At 41.1% G+C, this 22,289-nt stretch overlaps 1 protein-coding gene across 9 annotated transcripts in view; it reads left to right on the forward strand.

Annotated features, from left to right (window-relative positions):
* Positions 1 to 22,289, forward strand: part of MBNL3 (muscleblind like splicing regulator 3) — a 109,476-nt gene that overhangs the window by 26,985 nt on the left and 60,202 nt on the right. For all 9 annotated transcript variants that reach the window (XR_014307082.1, XM_082716991.1, XM_082716989.1 and 6 more), the window contains exon 2: positions 15,809 to 16,676. Coding sequence is in view for 8 of the 9 variants with exons in the window: in XM_082716991.1 (XP_082573117.1) it covers positions 16,500 to 16,676 (177 nt within the window). In the remaining variant the exon portion in view is untranslated. The remainder of the gene's footprint in view (positions 1 to 15,808; positions 16,677 to 22,289) is intronic.

Consider the following 22,289-nt stretch of genomic DNA (forward strand, 5'->3'; position numbering starts at 1 on the left):
TTATTTCTGAAGCACTTAATGACTGCTTATTTTGTGTCAAGCGCTGTTGTAAGTCCTTTATAAATATTAACACATTTCAATCCAGAAAACAACCCTATGAGATAGATGCTGTTATTGGCACCACCTTCTGGGGGAAGAAAGTGAAGTCACGTGGTTTAGGTAATTTGTCCAAGGTCTCCCGACTAGTAGGTAAGAGGATTGTGAACAAATCCTTCTGACTCCAAAATCCTGTACTCAACCACAGTGCTATGGTAGGATAATTTCCCTGGGTTTGTAAAAAAGCAGAGACATTTCAATGTTTCTCTTTTTTGTTCCTATAAGTAAATACTCAGTTGTTGAACGGTTGCCATTTCTCGTGGCACTTTAGTTACTAATTGTCAAATTAACTTTCCTTTTTAAAGATCTGGGAAAGGTACTGTTAACGATCTGGAAATCATCTATTCTATTTGTTTTTTTGCCACCTGGAAGCACTGTACCTTTATTTGGATTATATAGAACTTTTTCCCATTTAATTAACTGATGTTGCTAATATCTGGGCAAGTTTTACTCTAGCCTCTAAGGGTGCTGTTACATCAGCTCTGTTTTCTGTCCCGAGGGCATCTCTACTTTTTTTTTTTTTTTTTTTTCCACCTAGGTCCTTTGCCCTCTCCCACACTGGATTTCTTTAAATGTTTACTTTGGCTAAAGTCAAGCCCGAAACATCAAATAAGTACTGTAATTTGCTCACTTGTGTATTTTTTTTGTTGTCTTCAAATTCCTCACAACCCACCTGCCACGTCTAATACAGTGCTATGCCGTGAACTGCGACCTGGGCTTATCATCTTCCTCCCTTACACCGGGGGAGTTCATGTCTACGGTATGATTTAATCCGCTAGGGAAACTGAGAGGCTGAGGCTAAGTATCTTGACTGAGGTTCAGACGCAGGTCTTTGGGCTTTAGTGTCCTCATCTGTGCAATGAAAACAAATGGGCTGAGAGCCCCCTAAGTGTCAGGCAACAGCCTAGGTCCTGCCCTGAAGCAGTTCTCAGAAATAGCTGCACGACTATGATCCAGCGGGCTCGGGGTGGAGAGTTCTGTTCAAGCACTGTCCAGAGAGCCCCATGGTCCCTTTTCCTCAGTGGAGTTGAGAAGCTGGCTTTAGGAGAATGGGATTTCTCCCTTTCTAAGGGAGGCACTGTCCAGAAATCTATACAACCCTACAATTACGTGTCTTTTAAAAACAAATATATGTGTGTGGCATTGCAGTTCTATCTGCTGGGCGTTTCAAGTCCATGAGCATAGGAACCATGTCCAATGCCTTGTACATAGTAACTAATACATATTTGTAGAGCAAACAAAGCACAACTCAGTTTTCGTATATGCAGACTCTTTCCTATACACGACTGACCCTTCAGGATCTTTAACGGGTAACTCCTATGTTATGCATACTTACCCCTTTGTTATTTATGTTAATATTCAACTCAGCTCATATTTATTGAGAACCTAGTTGTGTCAGGTACTATGTGCTAGGGGAGTTAACAGTAAATATACCGACGGTTCTAGCAATGTTTAATTCAAATTCGTGTTGTTCTTGAATGAGGTCATTGTAGCTAGGATGGATTGGATAGGATGGTGGAGATGGAAGCCGTGTTATAGTCCGTGCCGGGGTGATGGAGAGTGTGGAAGAGGAGGTGCAGGGGGAGAAAGGAAGCCTTCCTTGAGAAAGAGGCAGAGCTGAGGTATGGAAAAGTCACATCACAGAATTGCAGCTTCAGAGATAATAGAGACAATGGGAAGATACTTGAGGATCACGGTCAAGGAAGGGGTGGATTCCTAATGATACTGTGGTTTGGCTTATTCATCAGAAACCCCTGTGGGCCTGAACATAAGGTTTTCAAAAATAAAAGCGATATAGCATCTGGTTTCTTAAATTATGTCATCCTCTAAAATTATCTTTGGGAAATTCGTTTGAAACTTTGAAAAGAAAATATACCACGAAGGGGCTATTGGCTTGTTCATGTTTATGCCCTTGACATCTAGTTATGTGGCCCCAAGTTAGTCCTTAATAAATGTTTGTGCGTGGAGTACATTTATGAAAGGGAAATTATAGACAACTGTTATCGATATGTGTTCCATAAATGGATATGAGCCATTTACCCCAAGTGGGTTAAGGTCATTTACTTGCCTGAAGGTAATGAGCTAGATTGATCTTTCAGGGCTACTTGTAATTCTAGTATTCTCTAAAGTCTTTATCAGTCCATAAAAGAGTTCAGTCAGACTTTTGACAAACATGATAACCCAAGTTGTGTGGTCTCAGTGATTACTAACACGGAAGCTGAATGTTTTTGGTGAAACAGCGTTTTGCATCACACATGATTGATAATGCTGTCCGTATTCAGACCCCGGAAACTTAAGCTCCATTTTATGTCATTGTGAATGGAAGAAGTTTCTCTTATCCTGAGCACCCTTATGACCTTTTGTGGGATTATACTATTATTTTAAATAGAACCAAGGCATTTTTGGTCTCCTTCATTGCTATAGTAAATTACAGGGCAGCGAAATGTAGCCATTGCAGTCACTTAGTGCTCCGTGACATAGACGTGGTAATGCTAACTGGAGTTTCCTGCCGCATCCCTGAAAGGTGTATTCACAGGGTTGCATAACACAACATGGTGACTACAGTATAGACTTTCACCAACTTTGAAGGACATTCTGCTCACCTTGGTACAAACCTAAGTGTTCTCTTTAACTATTGCGCCATTTCTCCTCTTCCGCTTTTGCTTGGCCATTTAAGCTGAGTTGATTTTTTTTTTTTTTAAATGATGGTTACTCTATAGGTATCTTCTTCCTTCCCACCTGTGTTGGTGCCTACCTCAATGCGCTGACTTCCTGGCTGGTTTGACTTCAGCATTTTCCTGGAGTTCGCTTTTGAAATCCTTGTTTTCTTCTCTGGCCCTTCCTCAGATCTCATCCCAAAACCCTCACGTAAAGAAACCTGTCTATTTTTCCTTCTTTTTATGGTTGGCATGCCCCAGATTTTGTTAGAGAAAGCTTAAAAAAGGAGCAGCAGAGAGAGGAGTTTTTGGAGGTGCTCGCTAACTTGTTGTAGTAGGATAGCTTCACAGTTGTTTCAGAATTTCTAAATCTTGCTTCAAAGTTTTCGTTTTGATTTGGATTACTTTTTTTTTTTTTTTTTTGGTACAGAACTTTTATTATTGGGGAAGGGAAGCATGAAACCCTTCTGTCAGCTGCATACCAGATCTCCGGACCACATGTTTCCTTGAATGCATGGTTTTAAACCCAGCATATCAAGCATTTTCTAACTTATTTGCCAGACATGCATGAGAAGATATATTCAAAAAATTATAAGCAATTCAGGATTCCCTGGTTTCCATGGAAAGACAGTAATTAGCTTTCGCATTATAATTACAGGAAGCTGGGAAGAAAATTGAGAAACTGGAGGTTTTTTAATTAGTGTCCACGACTCTATTATTATGATATCTTGAGAATTTTGAATACGGAAAAACTCAATACCACTAGTTGGTGACAAGTGGGGACTTGAGATCTGCAACAGATTTTGTTTTGAAATTAGACCTAAACGTTGCTCCTTCATATTGTCTCTTTGACATGGCATTAGAGTGGTTGAATAAGACAGTGTGTGGTGCAGAGTAGAAGCTCCATAAATGTTAATGATTATTTACATCAAGGAATATCAATTGTTTAATAACCAGGATACTGCTTTAGAATACATCATGTAATGTGCTCAGCAAAGCAAATTTGTCTTCCTCATTGTGTTTTTGGTGACTTTTTGGTGATCCCTGAACTCACTCTTGGAATTTTTACTCCATAGAATGCCCCAGTGTCCCAACTGATGAGAAATGGACGCAGAGAATATTTTTGTTTGTTTGTTTTATGCAGAGACTATTTTTATGGAATATTTTGTATGTATGTTTATCCTGACACAAGGAGAGCAGGAGAAATGGGCTCTTGTAGGCAGAAACAGGAAAAGTGAAGCCCAAACCAAACATTCGGTTAAAAGAGAAACGGACAAGATCGTATGTTTTGGCAGCAGCCGACGTGGCCTCAAGCGTTAGACAGTTTGAGGCCGGTAAGCAGAGTCTGATGCTAGAACATTTTCAGAATTAGAGAGGATCAGATAGAGTGTGGTAGAAAAGCAGAGTCCACAGTTTAGGCAACCTATAGTAGAGAGGCAGTTGGGACAAAATTGCGTGTGTAAAAAAGACGGTATTCTCTGACTCTGAAAGAGGATGGCAACACAGTTGTATTGAAATTAACGGGAGACACAGACTCACAGGGGTCAGTAAGTCTTCGTACTCTCAGAGGCAGGGGCCTGCCTTTCCCCAGGGAGTTAAGGCTATGGACAGTATCCCTCTGGTTTTCAGTAGTGTGAAATGCCTCCGTAGCCACAAATTCAAGTCCACTATGGTTACGAGTTGCCAGGGGGAAGAAACTAAATGAATCAGGATGGTGAAGTTCAACTTCTGGGAACTTTGCCTACTCATTCTGATCGCAGATCGCCAAGATGTAAGATATGATATAATTGGATGACGAGCTCTTCATGTGTACACTAACAATTTCAGGCATTTAAGCCAAGTAGAGGAACCTTTCTGGTGGGCCTCTGTTCAAGGTCGAAGTAATCAATACATTACTTTGTTCCTCCCCCTGGCTGTGCTAACTGTTGTGAGTTCATTTAGAGTTATTCGGAGCATTGTCATTTTGATGTGAACTTGATTTTCCACACCCTCCTTTTTAAAACCCAAAATCGGGATTTAGATCACGCACCTTACAGGGGGAGGCACACAAGCATTTCCCCATTTTTGAAGCTGACTGGAATTGAAATTGATAGATTTTCCGGAATTGTTCTTATGAAGATGAGTATTACATTTCAGAGTTAAGGTGTTGCTTTCCATTCTCATGGCATAAACTAAGCTTCTCTCCACAACCCCTCTACTGGTTGAGGTTGACCTCATCTTTCTTTAGTGTTAGCAGAGGCATTGGCTACTTAGCCAAAATGCAATGAAAACATGTTAAAAAGCCATCCTAGTTTACCTTTCCTCTAAATTTTTCTGTAAAGAAAGGCCCCTGACTCCCAATCCAACAGAGATCTCTGAAATACCAAGAGAAAAATGGAATTCTTAATTAATTAATTAATTTTAAAGATTTTTTTTTCTTTTTTTAATTTCTTTTCAGTGTAACAGTATTCATTGTTTTTGCAGCACACCCAGTGCTCCATGCAATCCGTGCCCTTTATAATACCCACCACCTGGCTCCCCCAACCTCCCACCCCCCGCCCCTTCAAAACCCTCAGGTTGTTTTTCAGAGTCCATAGTCTCTCATGGTTCACCTCTCCTTCCAATTTCCCTCAACTCCCTTCTCCTCTCCATCTCCCCATGTCCTCCATGCTATTTGTTATGCTCCACAAATAAGTGAAACCATATGATACTTGACTCTCTCTGCTTGACTTATTTCACTCAGCATAATCTCTTCCAGTCCCATCTATGTTGCTACAAAAGTTGGGTATTCGTCCTCTCTGATGGAGGCATAATACTCCATAGTGTATATGGACCATATCTTCCTTATCCATTCGTCCGTTGAAGAGCATCTTGGTTCTTTCCACAGTTTGGCAACCGTGGCCATTGCTGCTATAAACATTGGGGTACAGATGGCCCTTCTTTTCACTACATCTGTATCTTTGGGGTAAATACCCAGGAGTGCAATTGCAGGGTCATAGGGAAGCTCTATTTTTAATTTCTTGAGGAATCTCCACACAGTTCTCCAAAGAGGCCGCACCAACTTGTATTCCCACCTACAGTGTAGGAGGGTTCCCCTTTCTCCACATCCTCTCCAACACACGTTGTTTCCTGTCTTGCTAATATTGGCCATTCTAACGGGTGTAAGGTGGTATCTCAATGTGGTTTTAATTTGAATCTCCCTGATGACTAGTGATGATGAACATATTTTCATGTGTCTGATAGCCATGTGTATGTCTTCATTGGAGAAGTGTCTGTCCATATCTTCTGCCCATTTTTTTTTTTTTTTTAAAGATTTTATTTATTTACTTGTCAGAGAGAGAGAGCACAGGCAGAGTGGCAGGCAGAGTCAGAGGGAGAGGCAGGCTCCCTGCGGGGCAAGGAGCCCGATGTGGGACTCGATCCCAGGACGCTGGGATCATGACCTGAGCCGAAGGCAGCTGCTTAACCAACTGAGCCACCCAGGCGTCCCTCTTCTGCCCATTTTTTGATATGATTATCTGTTTTGTGTGTGTTGGGTTTGAGAAGTTAAAGATTTTATTTTTAAGTAATCTCTACAGCCAGTGTGGGACTTGAACTCCTAACCACAAGATCAAGAGTTGCACCCTCTACTGGCTGAGCCAGCCAGGGGCCCCTGGAATTACTATTGTAGAAGCCTTTAAAGAAGGATACTCCCAAGTGCATGTGAAGGTTGGGATAAGATTCTGTCTTGTGCTCCCAACTCTAAAGCAGCCTGCTTCCCTATCAGCTCCAGGCAATTGGTTTATAGAGATATATTTCGGTCAGGTAGGATATGAATGAGAAACGTAATTCCTCCGTCAGCAGTCACTTCAGACACAAAGCAGGAATCACTTCAGAACACTTGGGTACAGGTGCCTAGAAAACTCCCTTTCCCAGAAAACTCCCTTCGAGTCTCCTAGAAGTTTTGGCATTAATGTGTTAAACTACAGGTCCTTGAAACCAGGATGCATTTGGTTCTCTCCCAACATTTTCAGCCACAACGCTTTGTCCCCTGTCCTTTCACTAGTTTTATAAGCGCTTCTAATAAGGAGCAGAGGTTTTGTATTGACACTGAGAACCTTGATTTATTGGCTGTAATACCAGTGATGAACTCAGGGAGGGCAGCCCTCACGGGATGCTTCCTAGATAAAGCGATGAATTCCTTTACACCATTAAATCGCTTTGATGCAACTTGTTTGCTTCTCTGACAAACAGCCATCCTTATGTGACCCATAAGGCTGCCTAGAGAGTTACGTGGCCATTTATAAGTATTCGTGGATAAATAAACATTTGGTGATAGCTTTTGATCATTGTTTTGTAGTGTGTGTGTGTGTGTGTGTGTGTGTGTGTGTGTGTGTGTGTATTGATGAACAGTGAATGTTCAACCAAGTCTTATCAGTGAGTAAATTGGCCCCAAAAATGCAATTGAATTCAACTCACTGTGTACTTTGAAGTCAGACCACTGGGGTGCTGGTTAAAGTCCTGTAGCAGGAATTTACAGGACACTGGTAGGGCCAAAAAAGTGACTATTTTTTTTAAAGATTTTATTTATTTATTTGACAGACAGAGATCACAAGTAGGCAGAGAAGCAGGCAGAGAGAGAGAGGAGGAAGCAGGCTCCCCGTGGAGCAGAGAACCCAATGCAGGGCTCAATTCCAGGACCCTGGGATCATGACCTGAGCGGAAGGCAGAGGCTTTAACCTACTGAGCCACCCAGGCACCCCAAAAGTGACTATTTAAACTTAACTCCCTGCCTGAGCTTGTTCCGTGACAAAATGTAACAGGAAAAAAAAAAATCCTCGTGGAGCTCTCAACTACAATTTTAAAAGGAATTTCCATCATAGAGATTAAGATTGACAAGAATTTGATCCAATCTGGAAAATCAGAATATAAATTCTGTGTCTGTAATGAACTGGGGTCACCCATAAATGGGGAGTTGATGAAATGCAGACAAGAAAGCTGCACTTTTCATGTTGTTTCTCTCACTCCTTTTCATGTAGGTATGACTGGAATCCCTGCCAGGCTTGGCCTCATGTGGCCTGGGAGCAACGACCTTCCTCTGCCTCCCTTTCATGTTTCGTTCAACACTGGAGAGTGTCGGGTACACAAACTTTGCTCTGACTGTGTGTTGTGGGCTCCTTAAAGAAAACCATTTTAAAACGGCAGATCATTGTGACCACAGCACGTTCATGGCCACGAGGTTTCTACTCAGCTTAAAATCTGTGAGCGAGGCCCCTACTTCCATAACAAATATACATCCCTGTTCGCCGTCCTGTGGCAACTAGGGTTCTCTTTTCCTGCCTTCTTCCACTCGGTTTCTGTTTCTTCATTCATTTATTTTTTTAAGATTTAATTTGTTTATTTGATAGAGCGAGAGAGCACACAAGTGGGCAGATTAGCAGGCAGAGGAAGAGGGAGAAGCGGGCTCCCTTGCTGAGCAGGGGGCCTGATGCGGGGCTCGAACCCAGCACCCTGGGATCCTGACCTGAGCCACCTAGGCGCCCCTCTTCATTTGTTTTTTAAGGGCCTGCTCCATGTGTTCCTGTTCGAAAGTTCTGGTGACAGACTCCAGACCTGAGTGACCTTCCTTCTTCAGAATCCTCCCTGCATTTGTTGTTTAGGCACTTGAAGTTGACTCTTAAGTATCTACATTGTTGGCTTCTCTTTCTCAGTATGTTGTTCTTGCCTCCCCAACTCGAGAAGCTTCCTCAGTGCAGAAGTGGTATCTTTCACCTCTTCAGATTCCCCAGAAGCTTGGGACACAAGTCTGTGCATACAGTTGGTGTACCATAAATGTTTGTTGATTGATTGATATTCTCACACATGAACATTTTTAAAGGCCTCATTCTCTTGAATTTTAGGGAGTGATGATAAATATTTGTTAAATGGATAAAGTAAAAAATGGATATGGGTTTTTGTTTATTTTTTGCTCTTCCCCTTCATGGCCAGCCTGTATCTATCTAGCACAGTGCCACAGTGCCTGGGTCATATTAGATGCCCAATAAGTATGTGTCAAATGAATTTTCAGCAAAATCACCCTGCATGGTATTAAATGCCATCAGTCTTATGACTCATTTTGTATTTCACTCCTCTCAAATGCTTGAGCATTATAGGACTCGAATTGCCAAATATGTTACATTCTCATTGACTTCAAGTTCAAATCCATTTCATGAACGAAGAGCTTTTAATGGCACTGGGACTTATGTCCCATGAACACAAGGACGCAATGAACCAGTATTGTTTAATAGTAACTGTGTCTAGAATCCAGGTTTTAAGGTATATATATATATATATATATATATATATATATATATATATAATCAGATTTGTTTAAACTGTCTAAATGGCATTTATTAGCAAGTTCTCATAATGTTGTGTGCTATTGAAAAGAGCGATACCTTTTGTTAAAAAAAATAAATAAACTTGGACAGAAACAGCCAGTCACATATGTTGATAAAGTTATGGTCAAAGAGACACAGGGAACCTGTAGGATTTTTTTTTCCTGTGACCCTATGTACGAGCTGAAGTGTGTGGGGGGGTGTCTCTTTTTTTTTTTTAATAAGATTTTGCTTATTTGTTTGACAGATAGAGATCACAAGTAGGCAGAGAGGCAGGCCATGGGGGAAACAGTCTCCCTGTTGAGCAGAGAGCCCGATGTGGGGCTTGATCCCAGGACCCCGGGATCATGACCTGAGCTGAAGGCAGAGGCTTTAACCCACTGAGCCACCCAGGTGCCCCTGAGGGCAGTCTCTTAATTGCCTTATGAAATGGAATGACTTGGCTTACCTGTTTTTTGTAGAGGTATATTGAATGTATTACCTAAGGAGTAGTATGGGGGAAAACTGCAATGAAGCTTTAAAAAAAAAAAAAAAACTTAATGGAAGTGTTCTGCACATTGGCAGAAGAGCCTTATTTGTCTGGCCTTTTTTCAGTCAGAAAAGCCCATTTTCCATAGGATGCCTGTGAAGTCATCCGCGGTGGTGAGCACTTCTCCTGAGCCTTGAAGAGTATGTATTGGTAGACCACTAACCAAAACAAGTGGGGGAAAGAGAAATTGAAGCAAAATCGAAAACTTGAAAGCTTTTCAGCCTTGTCAGCTTGCCAACTCAAGCAGTGTGGGGCAGGTGTGTCATATACTCGTGGAGCCAAAATAAATGGTCACGAGAAATTCCAAGCTAATACAGATGTAAGGGAAGCTTAAAATGGAAGGAAAGCAAACATTGTTTTTGTTGTTTATCCAGGAGCTTGATAAATGCTTTGGAAGACATGCCACTTCAGATAGTGCTTTGGGTGCCAAATACTGTGTGATCTTCAGGACGAGGTGTTGGCAGTGTTTCTGTGTTATGTGCTGGCTTGTGCAGGGAAGGTAAAATTGAGGACGGGACACGAAAAGTGTAGGAAAAATGGCCTTGCAACCAGCTTTGGAACAAGTTACTATTTCCATTAGATCAGTAGAAAGTATTTATACTTTTGTTTTACCATCAAGGAAACTTCCACGAGAAAAGGTATGAATCCTTCAAAAAGCCGTAATCTCCTTATTCCAAGGATGCACTTGATAGTGAATCTAGTGTGTATATAATTTCAAAGTAAAAGCATTTCTACTTTATGTCTTCTCGAGAATTCTTTTTTTAAAGATTTTATTTATTTATTTATTTATTTGTCGGACGGGGGAGAGGGAGAGAAAGAGAGAGTGAGCACACAAGCAGGCAGAGAGGCAGGCAGAGAGAGGGGGGAAGCAGGCTTCCAGCTGAGCAGAGAGCCAGATGTGGGGCTCAATCCCAGGACCCTGAGATCATGACCTGAGCCAAACGCAGCGGTTTAACCATCTGAGCCACCCAGGCGTCTCTTCTCAAGAATGCTTATAGATGAGCTTTAATGAACAGTCAAAAACGAACCCTTATTTTCCAGGAAGAAAATGTAAGCAGTGTTTCTTCGTGGCTCCAAAAGAAATCACCAACCCCACTCCCAGCTCCATTTCCTCACACTGGTTATTGGACAAAAACATGCCAAAGATTAACTTACTCTTTGAAGATATAGACAGAAATCTTTTGGGTGCCCCGTATTTTTAGTCTAAACCCAGGATGAGATCTTGCTGCAACCAAATGAGCAGGAATAGACCATTCCTAATGACAACCGAATGCTCCATATATCAAGAATCCCAGGTCCTGTTTGCATTTTTCTTTTCCAAATGGGATTTGAAAGCCAGAATTGTGAGAAAATACTCAACTTTACAGGGCCAATTGATTCAAAATTGACAGAGTTGGCCAAAGTTCAGTCAACCTAGACGGAGTTCAACTGACAAAACTTGCCAGCAAGGTAAACAGAAGGGTTAATGTTAAATTCCCATTTACCCTTTGACTTCTCAAAATAGGAATCCTGAGGAATGCTGCATGGCTCCAACTTCCCATGAGAAGACTGAGCCAGCAAAACTAAGTAAGACGTGATCTCTACCCTCAAGGAATGTACAGTCTAGTAAGGGAGAAAATTTAAGGGTCTATAATGAAGAAGAGTGTTTACGAATGCACTATGTGCCCTAAGACAGACACAGTATTGTGATGTGGTTAAGAGGGGACTCTGGACTCAGGCCTCCTGGGTTTGAACCATGGTTTGGTCATCTACAGGTTACACAAAGTTGTACAAATTAAATGAATGAATCTTCCTCTACCTCTCTCCTCCCCATCTGTAAAATGAGACAGTAGTACCTCCCTCACCAAGAGGAATCCAGGGTGCAGTACCACCTGGTGTGAGTAATTCTGAGGTCTTCCTTCTGGGGCTGCACGTTGATGCTGTAGTGTTTGAGTGTGTGCTTAAGAGTGTTCTTAAGTCATGGGGCTTGATGGCCCATTCATGGTGAATTAGCCTCCGCCCCAGTCGGAAGACCTAGCGTCTGCCTCCAGCCCTTCATAAACTCTCACAATCATTTCACTTCCTGGTGCCTTAGGTTTCTTCTCTAGTTAAATGAGCATAGGAAGTCCTATGTCAGCAGGGACCCTATCTTGTTCAATATCTAGAACAGCATCTGGCTCATAGTAGCTGCTGTCTTGACATTGGTGCAGCTCAACTCGGGGAAATGAAGAAGATGTTGATACAACAGACATGAATGTAATTTGGAGAAGGAGTCATGAGTACTGTGCAAAAATGACTGGCTTTCCATGTTTAAGGTTCCCAGACAGAGAAGAGATAAGACATTTCTCTGCCAGGATCTAAGCATGAGATTTGAAAGCACTCGGAGATCTTGCCTCAAGTCTTGGCTCTACCACCGAAGGCTTTCTAACTGTAGAAACTTTTTAACCTCTTTGGGTTTCATGTCTTCATTGGTATTTTGGGGTGATCACCCATGTTTCGGAGTGTTCTTTAGAGCTCCCAAGATCAAGGAAATAAAACTAGCAAATACCACATAAGTACAAATATACTAAGAAATGGTAGTTCTTCATGCTTTACATTAGAGGACGATCAATCATAAAAAGAAAAATTATATCCCTGTTACTCAAGTGTAAGGTAGTGAAGATAGAGCTCTATTGTCCCCCTGACAAAGTTGACCTTCTTAAAAATACAAGGGAAAATGGCCCACTCCCTGTCTTGCATACATAGCCAGACGAGCTGAGCACCTCGAGAAAACTACTCCCCCTGTAGCTGCTACGCCTCGCTGCTTCTGCACCAGCTCCAAAACCTGTTCCAAGTCTGCAGGAAGACATGCGCTGGCTAGGACTGTTTCTGAAGAATTGGCCAGGGTCCCATCAGAGGTTGCAGGCCAATTTCAAAAAAAAAGAAAGAAAATTCTTTCTCCCATTGCTCCATCTTACATAAAGTACATGGCCAGAGTCCAGGTCTGATTTGCATTATTCTTTTCCAAAAATTCAAAATTCAAATTTATTATGTATTGCCTGTTTCTATATTTGATGCGTTTCTGTAGAAAAATCTTTTTCCAGACCCTCACTGTTTATGTTCTTAGCAAATTTTACATATATATACACATATATATAAAATATATTATATGATATATATGTTATATATTATATATATTATATACATATATATTCCTTTTTGGTTGTTTTTCATTCACATGTATTCAGACAGCCTATATAATTTAGATGCAGGACTAAATTTGAATATATCTTTAAATATAAACTTACAAACGTGCAGAATGTTCTCTTTTAGAGTATTTTCCATACTACACTAAGTCAACTACCATATGGAAACTAATTTGCGCTTGAAAGTCCACTTAGGAACACTACGTAGAATTTGTGTCTAGGGAGAATCCAAAAAGAAAGCTTGGGGTAGCCAGTCCTATCACTCGTGAGGCTTTTTTTGGGGGGAGGGGGATGCAGTGTTTCCTTAGACTTTTTTTTAATGTATGTAATTCACATACTATCCAATTCACCCATTTAAAGTGTACCATTTAGGGAACGGGTTTTAGTGTATTAAAAAATTGTGCACCTATCACCACTATCTAATTCCAGAATATTTTCATCACTCCCCAAGGAGACCCTGGACCCATGAAGCAGTTACTTCACGTCCTCCTCTCCCCAGAGTCCTCACAACCACTCATTTGCTTTCTGACTCTGTGGATATTTCATCTAAATGGACACATACTATGTGGCCTTGGTGACTGGCTTCTTCCACTAAAGCGTAGCGTTTTCAAGGTTCATCAGTGTTGCAGCACATAGTAGTACTTTGTTCCTTTTAATGATGGATTCACTTTGCAGGTATTATTACCTCTTGCATATTCATTCATCTATCCATGGACACTTGGGTTCCGATTTCTCCAAGTTTTCTGGTTCTCACCGTAGCCACCCCAAAGCCGGCAAAGCGGTATCTGACTGTGGTTTTCATTTATATTTCCCCATCTGGCTATTTAAAAGTTATATGGTAAATATTTTCCTAGAGGTCATTTGCCTAACAACCTTAACCCTCTAGGACATGAGCCTGTATGGAGCATATTGCAAAAGGTCCCCAAACCAGAAAACCTTGCACTTTGCCCCCCCCGCTGAGGCCCATCATTCAGTGAGTAACTCTTATTCAACATTCACGATTGGCTCTTATGTTTTCCAGAAGGGAGATGGACACCTAGGGCAGGTGCTGTGCCAGGAAGACAAGTGACAATAGAAGTGGCCGTTAACAATCTACCACCAAAGGAGGGAAACTAATACTTTTCTATGACGTTTATGACCCCAAGTCTTCCACTAGAGGTCAAATGATATTCAGTATTTTGTAAGAAGGCAAAGCGAACTATAATACATTTTAGAAAGGGTTCCATGAAGGATGACTCAGAGAAATATGTATTTTCCCTTGGATGGATAAGCTTGACTGAATTTTCTAGATATTTAATTTCCCGATGATATTAGGTAGTATTGAGTTTCATCCTGACTGCAGAAAGACAAATGGAAGATTCAGATTCTGTAGAGTTGTAAAAGATCCTATTCAGAAATTTAAATGAAATGGGGCACCTGGGTGGCTCAGATGGTTCGGTGTCTGTCTGCCTTCTGCTCAGGTCATGATCTCCAGGTTCTGCGATCAAGCCCCACGTTAGGCTCCCAGCTCACTGGGGAGTCTGCTTCTCCTTCTCTCTGCCTCTCCCCCTGTGTTCTCTCTCTGTCTCAAATGAACAGCTAAATCTTCAAAAAAAAATTTTTAAAGAAATGGTTCTAAGAACTTGACTTCTACTTTTTTGATGACATTGACCACCGGTTGATTTGACTGATACTCAGAGCTTACTTTTATTTTAGAAAATTCCTGTTATTTCGGTACACGTTGTGGCATGGTGCCAATAAATTAACCTTCTATCCATTCTCTCAGCTGAGTCGCTAAAGATTATTGCCGGTTGATGCTGGGTTAAACTGCAAACCTTAAAGCTGCCTAGTATTTAATGTATAACTGAAGACTGCTTTCTGTCTCGCTTACTTGTATATGCTAAAACTTCCTCCTGTGTTAAGTTGCGGTATCTCTCTACAGAGACTAGGAACTAATGGGGCATACACAGAAAAAAAAAAAAAAACCAGGGGCATCTGGGTGGCACACTCTGTTAAGTGTCTGCCTTCAGCTCAGGTCATGATCTTGGGGTCCTGGGATCGAGTCCCGAGTCGGGCTCCCTGTGAGGCAGGGATTCTGTTTCTCCCTCTCCTTCCTGCTCATACTCTTCTCTCACTATCCCTCTCTCAAATAAATAAAATATTTAACCCACTGAGCCAGCCAGGCACCCCTAAATAAAATACTAGGAAAAAAAAAAACCCCTAGCATCTTCTCAGAGAATTTTTTTTTCTTTATCTGAAGCCCCTTTTACATCCTCTCCCCCACCTCATCCGAGGTCGGAGTCTGGCGAGTTACCTCCTGACCATTTGCTGTGATCCTCAACAACTACATTTCAAAATGTAAGAGCAACTTACATTTTCTCAGCAATTCCTGTGCTGGATTTTGAGAGCAGATCAGCAAACCTTCGATCAGACCATAGCGAAGCCAGGTTAATGACAGGTCTTCTCTAGCCTCTAGAAACTGAGGGGCTGTTCTGTCCTGCTCTGGCATTTCCTGTGCGGTGAACCCCCAAATGAATTTCTGTCCCCAAACAAAATGAAAACATCTTTTCTCCTTTTTAATTGGGCTTGTATTTCTTTCTCTTTTTAAAGATTTGTTTACTTATTTTAGAGAGAGAGAGAGAACATGTGAGCCAACAAGCAAGGGGAGGGGCAGAGGGAGAGAGAGAACCCTTGAGCAGACCCCACTGCTGAGCGCAGAGACCCACACAGGGCTGGAGGCGGGGCTCCCTCCCAGGACCCTCAGACCATCACCTGAGCTGATACCAAGAGTCCGCCGCTTAGCCAACTGAGCCTCCCAGGTGCCCCAACTGGGCTTGTATTTCAACAGTAAATTTATGTGGCTGCCTCCTTTTACTCTACACTGGGAAGTGCTCTTTTTATTCACAAGGGTTGGCTGTATTGTTTTGCACTGTCAATATCTAGACGCTTCCTGTTTTAAACAGGATAGGGTACTTCGTTTCCAAATCTGGAGTTTAAAACTGAAATATTGCATTCTATTAGCTAATTTTATTTTTTTTTTTCTTGCAGGTTTCTGAAAAGTGCCTTTTCTGAACGCTGCTGCTTCGATTCCCCTCTAGAGCTGTTTGCTTATAAACCCCTCTCCCTCCCCAGCCCCCAAACTTGGTTTGCTTGTAGTTCAGTCTCAACAACTTGTCCATTCTCTTTTCCCTTTGATTCCCAGTTTCCCTAGTCATTATCCCTCCTCCTGACTTCGCGGCACATTTTATTTTTACAGTTGTCCCATCCTTACCAATCTTAATCATTAAATCCAAGGAATAGGGAGAAAAACATTTCTCCCCTTGATCTGAAACCATTCCACAAATTGAAGGGCAACCAGCAGTGTATGCTTTTTGCAAGAATAATTGAAAACATCAGCTAAAGAGCACAGAATTCTTTTGAAAGCCTGCCAGTTATTATTGGAAGTAACTTTGGCAGAGGAACAAATTAAACACTCAATATCTTAACCTTTCTGGTTGCCTTCTTAGGAGTTGGTCTCCCATTTAATTTTTAGCTGTTCTGATACAATTTTTATTTTGCGATTGGCTTTTGGTTTGATCAGACCAAATTTTGGCTGGGACGAAAACCTAAGTGCTAACAAAGAAGCATTTCAGCAAAGCAACCTCATCGCTTCGCATCTAGCTTGAATTCACTTTTAACCTTTTAACAGCACTGAAACTGTCCTAAAGAGGGTGCACTTGATTCTAACTTCGCTTTCAATATGACGGCGGTCAATGTCACCCTGGTTCGAGACACCCAGTGGCTGACTTTAGAAGTCTGCAGAGAATTTCAGAGAGGAACCTGCTCTCGAGCCGATGCAGACTGCAAGTTCGCCCATCCGCCGAGAGTCTGCCATGTGGAAAATGGTCGAGTGGTGGCGTGTTTTGATTCCTTAAAGGTGAGTCCCATCTACACACATATGCTTCGTTTAAATTTGGTGATGTCTGGGTGTTTTGAAATATGATGTGCCTTGACGTTAGTAATAGCACAGAAGTGGTAAGTTTTGTTTGTTTGTTTGTTTGTTTGTTTGTTTGTTTTTTAAAGATTTTATTTATTTGTCAGAGAGAATGAGCGAGAGCGAGCACAGGCAGACAGAGTGGAAGGCAGAGTCAGACGGAGAAGCAGGCTCCCTGCGGAGCAAGGAGCCCGATATGGGACTCGATCCCAGGACGCCGAGATCATGACCTGAGCCGAAGGCAGCTGCTTAACCAACTGAGCCACCCAGGCGTCCCTGTTTGTTTGTTTTAAGACAGGATATAGACTCTGTGCTTGTAGAACTATGCCAGACTATAGCTCATCTCATCTCCTCAAAGTCTGCTGATTAAGATAGACTTGAAGGAAAAAAAAAATGAAAGAATTTTTGTAGGAATGAGAAATTGCAGCCTCGCCATACTTTACTTTTTTGTATAGGATCTAAATGTTGAATACAGTGATCATAGTTCTTGTAGAGCCTAAAGAAGCCATTTACTGAATTATAGCCCTATTAAGTATGTTATCAAAATAAAACTTGGCAGGGACCAAGCAGCTTTCAGAGGACAAGTGAAGTCAAACTCAAAGAGTATAAGGTGAAAATCTCACCATCCAGGAGGAGAATGGCCTTTAAAGTGTATTTTAGTAATCTCTACACCCAATGCAGGGCTCGAACTTACAACCCTGAGATCAAGAGTCACACAGTCTACTGAATGAGCCAGCCAAGAGCCCCCAGAATACTTAACGTGAACATGGGTACCAAACTAGGTTCACTTAATTTTCTTCCTGAATAGATTAACTAATTTCAGATTTCTGAGTACTTTTATAAGTCAAGTCTCACTGCCAAGGTCATCAAACCCAAATATTATGTACTAGACTATAACCAAAATACGAGGGCAAATGAGATATTATGTAGAATAGAACATATGTGATTGCAGAACAAGAAAATGCACTAACTTTCATGTTTTATTCATAGTTATCTTTAAATTAAGGATAAAGATGTATAAATTAAAGCATAGAAGTAAGAAAAATGGTAATTGATTCCTAGTTTAATAAGATTTGCTACGATGCATTTGAGAATTTTTTTTCAAAATACGTGAAAGTGAATTAAGCCTAATAAGAACCTGTTTAATTTCTTGATATTGTTTTAGCCTCATCATGACCAATTTTACCTCATTAACATTTTTATTTATGGCTGCATTGGCTGACAGAGATGGATTCCTTTATGTGATCATTTCTTCAGAAAACATTTCATCAAATGACATTCTCCATAGCTAGTTAGTTTAACTTATTTTGTGGTTACGACTTTTCATTTGGGATCCTCCCAAGTTAAGAATGGAAACTTGTTATTGTAAAAAAAAAAAAACAGTGGTTTTTGCCATTGAGAATGTCTGAATTGCCCTTATTTGCAGAAGATATGATTGTAGGGCTTATTCTCTATATCTCACTATCATTCGAGTTTCATCTGTAATTATTTTGTGTATTATGGAAACCTCCTGCTGCATGACCTGGCAATGCCTTGAAGCTGAAAAAGGCACTGGGCTAGTTGGGGTGGGGGAAACAAGAGATAAGAGATGTCTTTCATTCAGTCCAACGATCCCAAGGGTCTGGGATAGCATGAGGCAGTGTACATATGTTGTTTCAGGAGATCTCGGGGACAGTCCCAGCCTTGCTACTGTGTCTGGCCTTAGCTACTTTTTCTGATAAGGCTTATGTTCCTTTATCTCTACCTACTTTCCAGGATTATTATGGAGATACCATGGGGAGGAGTATCTTCAAAACAGCTCTATTTAGTTAGGGTTTTTTTGCTGAACTCTACAAACTTATGTTCCAAATGGACATACCCAAATCCAGTTGCCATGAGTGTTCTCATATTAGTTCTTCAAGCTAAGTGTCACTGTTTTTATAGTTTACTCTTGGTTGTTTTTTTTTTTTAAGATTTTATTTATTTATTTGACCGAGAAAGAAACAGCGAGAGAAGGAACACAAGCAGGGGGAGTGGGAGAGGGAGAAACAGTCTTCCCATTGAGCAAGGAGCCCGATGCTGCTTCGGGGCTCCATCCCTGGACCCTGGGATCATGACCTGAGCCAATAGCAGTTGCCTAACGACTGAGCCACACAGGCGCCCCTATAGTTTACTCTTTGATGGAGAGTTCCTTGCAGGCTTTGTAAATTCTTTCTTTGCAGACATCCGGTGAAAGCAGATAGGCGATCCTCCCAATCAGTGGTATATTTTAGGTCACTTCTTGTACTTCAAGTGCCATAAAGGAAACATTTTGAAGAAAAACAAAGGAATTGTTAACAAAACACATGCGGCACTACCACTTTGAAGGCTGTAAAATGTTTAATTCAGAGACTACATAGATAATGGCAATGAATATTAATAAGCCACTTAATTATTTAAATATACTGTCTACTCACTGCATCCAGTGTTTTTAAAATAATTTTTGCATTATGTTGATATCTTGATGACCAGTCATACAGGATAAAGACAATTTATATAATCCTCACATTTTCAAATTTTAATGAAAACTTGAATATTTCAAGTACACAAAGCCTTTCAAACAATTAATTAATTTGCCAGTTAGACAGCACATTCATCCCAGTTCCATGTCTGCCCAAAAGCTTTGTGGTTCTCTGCTTTAATATTATTCCTTATCCACAATATGCATGAACGCCATACTAAGTTGAGGGTAATTGACCTGTGTGGATTGTAGGAGGACCCTGTCTAAAATACACAAATAACATACCTCAATGTTTATTGCAGTATTTGCTACTCTCCTTGAGGTTGTATCATTGAAACACCTTTGAAATCCATCTGTGCACTCTTTCTATTTCCGTGAGTGGTTAAATAATTGAAGCAATCATTTGATGAGTTTTGGGCTGCTGCTTTTGGTGTTCCATGTTTTGTTTTTCTGAAGATTCCATTAGCACAGGGTACGTTACCAGATGATGATGGTTCTTTGCCTTCATAATAGGCACAATACACACAGCGTTCTATACTCACCTTGTAATGAGGAATTGTTGTAAAAATAAGGAGGGTGAGCATGATGGCTAATCGTGCATTGTGCTGAAGTGAATGTTGAGTGTTCACTGACGAAGGCTGCACCATCTTCAGATAGAGCTCTAGACAGTGCGGCCCGCAGACTGATTTCCAGCTACATAAAAGGGTCTCATGTCATGCTGATAAGCAGCTGTTTTTTACTCAATTGCTTAGCCTGCTTGGCATGTTTATTTAAAAATCCTCTCCAAAATATTGCTTAACCTGTTCTTTGCCAATTTCTCAATATGACAGTTTGCCACTGACATATCCTGATACTTTCAGGGCACGTCCCTTACCTTTAACAAAAGATCGTCCCTAAAAATACCACACTAGAATCTTTGTGATCCTTTCCGTAGCCAAGATTGTTATTGTCATATATTCTGCTTCGACGATGTCATGATGTCTTGCTCTGTCCCCTCCGTACTTGAAGCAGGGTGACATCAGCCACGTGTTATCCAGGAAGGATGTAAATGCTGCGATCATTTCATTATGGCGTATCGACGTCCATTACATCTGCCCCCTCTACTCCCGACGCTGAGTAGTTTTGTAACAAAAATTTCCTGGCAAAGGTCTTGGCAGCGGACATTGTCGGAGGACAGCCATGTCAACCCAACTACATTCCTAAAAGATGGAAACTGGGTCCAGAATGCACATAAACTAGCTCCACGTGATGTCTTCAAACATCACACATGATCACAAGCGTAATCACATTTTGACAAGTGGAACCTGTCGTGTCAGCGCACAGATGTGAATCCACTCTTGTAGGTCAGATTGTCCTGAGTCACCTGTATATGCTATACTATGTCTCACTAGTCACAGTCATTGCCAGTTTAAAATTTGACTGAATATTTATGTCATCCCTGTTTGCTAAGGGAAAACTTGCTGGGAGCAGAAGACCTAGCAACCTAATCCCAAGGGTCACTGGATTATGCAAGACTCAGAACCATTTCTAAGCTTTATTAGAGAGGTCCGCTTGCACTATAAAGATACATAAATAGCACCTGTCATCCTCAGATTCCAGGAAAATCATATTTTACCTGACGATCTCTATCTTCAGGAATACTGACTTTGAAAAGGAAATATCTTTGGTAAAAGTCAGTGCCATTTTGGACATTTCAAAACCTTTTTTTAAAAGAAAAATGGAATTACAATTAGAACCAAAACAAATACACATTGATAGTTCAACCTAACTTTTTAAATATTTTATTTTGGAAAAATTTGAGGCTTACAGAAAAGTTGCAAAAATAGTACAAGGATTGGGGCACCTGGGTGGCTCAGTGGTTGGGCAGCTGACTTTTGATTTCATCTCAGGTCATGATATCCGGGTCCTGGGATTGAGTTCCCCACTGGGCTCCATGCTGGGTAGGGAGTCTGCTTGAGATTCTCTCGTTCTTCCTCTGTCCCTCCCCCGCTCACTCACTCTCTCCCTAAAATAAATAAATCTAAAATAAGATAAGATAAGATAAGATAAAATAAAATAAAATCTTTAAAAATAGTACAAGGAGTTCCTGCATACCCTTCATCCAGCTTCCGGTAATGTCAACGACTTATCTTACGTAGCCCAGTTATCAAAACCAGGAAATTAACTCTAGTACAATATTATTAACTAAACTAGAGACCTTATTTGAATTTAACCAATTTTCCCCCAATGTCCTTTCTCCATTCCAGGATCCAATCCAGGATCCCACGTTGTACTTACTTGTCCTATCTCCTTAGACCCCTCCAATATGTGACAGTTCCTCAGTCTTTCCTTTTCTTTCCTGACCTTGACACTTTGGATGTGTACCGGTCAGTTATTTTGTAAAACGCCTCTCAATTTGGGTTTGTCAAATGCTTTCTTATGATTGGATTAGGGTTGTGCATTTTTGGCAAAAAAAAAAAAAGGCACAGGAAAGATGTGCATGATATCTAAGAGTACCTGATGTTGGTGTATCTTATCACTTGTTATATTAACCTTAATCACTTTGATTGAGATGGTGTCTTCTGGGTTTCTCTGCTGTAAAGTGATCGGTTTTCCTTTTGTGCAAATTGATAAATATCTTCCTCATTTATTCATCATCTCCTACAATATGTCATTGATTTTAAGGGGCATCCTAATATCTAAGCTGTTCAAATGTAAATGAGTGTCTGTCTTAAAAGTGATTACGGTCAATCAAGAAGGGGAGGGAAGAGAAAATAGACCAAGAGCATGACAGGAAGGAAGGAGTGATGGGCCCCCAGAATGGCAGAACCCTGGAGGATGAGAAGCCCCAGAAGTTTGGGGATGTGTGTGTCCCCATCATGTGCTACTGCGGGGTGGAACTTGTGTGGAATAAAATCAGTGCTCCTGGCCCCCTTACCTTGGGATCCTCTTACATTGGGAAGCAGGTGTTCTGCCTTTGTTTCCAAGATAATATTTCCCCCGATTGTAAAAGTTATCCATCTCTATGAAGAGAAAGGAAAAGATAAAAAGCAGTCTTAAAAATCATATGCAAGGGGCGCCTGGGTGGCTCAGTGGGT

The sequence above is a fragment of the Mustela nivalis genome (genome assembly GCF_964662115.1).
Source record: "Mustela nivalis genome assembly, chromosome: X".
In the NCBI taxonomy this organism is placed as follows: Eukaryota; Metazoa; Chordata; class Mammalia; order Carnivora; family Mustelidae; genus Mustela; species Mustela nivalis.